Here is a 2,610-nt window from a genome sequence, read left to right on the forward strand (position 1 = left end):
TCGTGACCCACGCCGGATATCCGGATATTGAAGCTAAGGACACGCAACTTGCCGCGGTGTTGCCCGATCGCGAGAGGTTTGATGGCCAAACTTGGTCGAAAAATCAAAATGGCTCATACGTGGTACAGTGGTAAAGCATGCTTTGGGTACCATGGAGCACCAAGTTGCACCATCGTACGCGGCCTACAGCACTAGAAACTCTAGTGCACAGATATGCCGAATTGTACGTTTTGCGGCATCGTAAAGGATTTAAAAAATGGCACATGCCATATGTAACGACGGATGCATTCCAAGGTCTTTGCGATGATACGCAACACGAGCCTTCTTGGAGGAGCCCTACGGCCCGGTGCTCTACGACCTAATAGCATCCATCGCACATGGTTTCGCGCACCACGACGCGACCTTCGCCGACCCGGAGCTGTCGGTCGACGGCCTCGACGAGTTCCTCACGTGGCCACGACCGTCGTACCCGGTGACGCGCTTGCATCAAACCGGGCTGCGCGGATCGTGTCTGGGCGCCGTCTTTTCTGGTCCAAATATGCGAGCAGCCCCATGCGACCACGTGGGAGAAGACTGGCTTTAAGCTCACGCACCTCGTCATCCAAGCCGCTGGCAGCACCGACACGAGTTTTTTGCAACCAACCGATGTCGACGACCGCACGTTCGCTCGGCTTGTGGTGCTCTTGCCGTCGCACTGCGTCGGAGGCAACATCTCGCTCACGTACCAAGACAAAGATGGGTTGTGGCCACGCGGTGCTCTCCAAGGCCGACAAGGACTTTGTCCACGCTCTCGATGAGTCCGGATGCTACGACTCTGTGCTCGTCGAGACCGGCTGCTTTGCCTACCCGTCCGTTTTCTCGGTGCTAGCTCCGGACGGCGCCGAGACCCCAGATATGATCCTCGAGGGTTCATCTACAAGGCTCTCAGCCCAGCTGGTCGAAAGCAGTCGATGATCGCATTGAGAGACGGCGGAGTGTCGCCGCTCGGGCACTTGGAGCATCTGCGCAGATACATTGGACCTTTTCAGGCGTCAACCACGCTCCTCTGCGTCTCTTCCGGAACCCGCAGCGTGGCACCGCGCATGCAGAACGTCTTTGCGACTATTCTACGCCGCGTGGTCGACTGTGTCTACGTGTCCACGCACGCCGACATCGAGTCCCTCCTCCCGCACTCCTTTCACAGCACCAGGCCGCACGAGACATCGACCCGCCTCGCGGTGTGCGGGGCACTTATCACCGATGCGCTCGGCTTTTCGCAATGCGCGCGCCGCATCGGACGCCGCGACTCGTGCGATATCGTCGCGCGGCGGTCGAGACGGCGGCCCGCGAAGGCAACCTCGTTTCTGTGTCGCCAGCCGCCGTGCTGGTGCCGCCTCTGGTCGACTGGCGATGGCCAAAGCTATCCGAGACCGTGCGGGACCAGCTCGTCGACATCGACCGCCCAGAGGTGGTAGCCACCGTGGCCAAAGCAGCAAATGACGAGCCGATCCACGGCCTTGTCGACGCGACGTGCCTGTGCGAGAGGTGCAAGGGACTGCGCGAGTGGCTTCGGACGTCGCTCTGGAGCGTGTCGTTACCAGCGTCTGCGCCGTGTCCAGAAGCAATGCAGACAATTGCAGAACTCTAGGCGCAGGATTTGTGGACGTCGGCGCCAAGTTCGTCGCGAAGCGCATGATGCCGGGCGACATTGACGACGCGAAGGACGAATATCGCAACCCGTTGCCGTCGTGGGCGCCGATTCTGCAGGCGCGTCTCCACCTCGCAGCCCTTCGTCGGCTTTCGTAGCACCTCCTCGCCATGGAGAAAGCTGTCGAAGTCCACTACATCTTGATCGAATCTGATTTTTCATGCTTCTGCACTCGAATTAAGTGAACTCTAGGTCAAGCTGGGCCATCGCGCGATGCCGCCGGCGCGACATCGGTGGCGAGCGGTGTCAATAGTGTCTGAGCAGTACGTGTGTCAAAAGGAGGGAAATATACAGCGTTACCTGGCGCGCCTCCAGGAGCAGACCGAATCCGGTTTTGAGATTTTGCGTCTCGAGCGCCGCGAGCAAGTTGCGAAAGTTCTGGGGCCATCCGTGAGTGTTTTGGGAGTGAATAGGGGAAAGATACCTCCTCCATGGTCGACTTGCGCTGGTACTCGTTGAGTTTCAATTGGTGCAGATCGGTCTTTTGTTTCTAGCTCAATAGAGTGTAGTCCCTCCAACTATTGTTGAGAAACAACCTGTAGCATTTCATCGAGGGTTTTTTGGAGCTCTTCCTGTTGCTCAACCAAGGACGCATGCAGTTGCGTGAGCCGCTCGTTCTCTTGCATGTCAATCTCTAGCTGCTCCATCGTTGAGGTCAGCGCCTACGGACCAAAATGAATCGCAAACTCAAAACGAGCTCAAAAACCTCGACTTTGCCCTTGCTTTCGTCGTGCTGCGCGTGGGCCTTTTCGCCAAAGAGCTTGTTCATTTCGTCGTATTTTGTTTTCGCGACGCGCTGGTCATCCTCGAGGGCTTCGATGCGCTGGCTGAGGCACTCGCTCTCGTACTTGAGGCTGTTGTTGAACGCGTGCTTCTCCTGAAGCTGCCGCTCGAGCGCCTTCGAGGTGCTGCTCAAGGCGCCC

At 58.0% G+C, this 2,610-nt stretch overlaps 2 protein-coding genes across 2 annotated transcripts; one reads left to right on the plus strand and one right to left on the minus strand.

Annotated features, from left to right (window-relative positions):
• Positions 1 to 1,258: 1,258 nt before the first annotated feature.
• On the plus strand, positions 1,259 to 1,785 carry SPRG_15924 (hypothetical protein; the record flags this gene model as incomplete). Its single annotated transcript, XM_012355108.1, has 2 exons — positions 1,259 to 1,569; positions 1,620 to 1,785. The coding sequence occupies 2 exons, from the start codon at positions 1,259 to 1,261 to the stop codon at positions 1,783 to 1,785; spliced, it is 477 nt and encodes a 158-aa protein (XP_012210498.1).
• A 40-nt stretch (positions 1,786 to 1,825) lies between these two features.
• Positions 1,826 to 2,585, minus strand: SPRG_15925 (hypothetical protein). Its single transcript, XM_012355109.1, has 5 exons — positions 2,394 to 2,585; positions 2,224 to 2,349; positions 2,112 to 2,177; positions 1,988 to 2,065; positions 1,826 to 1,943 (listed from the first exon to the last, which is right to left on the minus strand). The coding sequence occupies exons 1-5, from the start codon at positions 2,454 to 2,456 to the stop codon at positions 1,881 to 1,883; spliced, it is 396 nt and encodes a 131-aa protein (XP_012210499.1). The 5' UTR covers positions 2,457 to 2,585; the 3' UTR covers positions 1,826 to 1,880.
• Positions 2,586 to 2,610: the final 25 nt, after the last annotated feature.

This window comes from Saprolegnia parasitica (assembly GCF_000151545.1).
Source record: "Saprolegnia parasitica CBS 223.65 unplaced genomic scaffold supercont2.206, whole genome shotgun sequence".
NCBI classification, from domain to species: domain Eukaryota; phylum Oomycota; class Saprolegniomycetes; order Saprolegniales; family Saprolegniaceae; genus Saprolegnia; species Saprolegnia parasitica.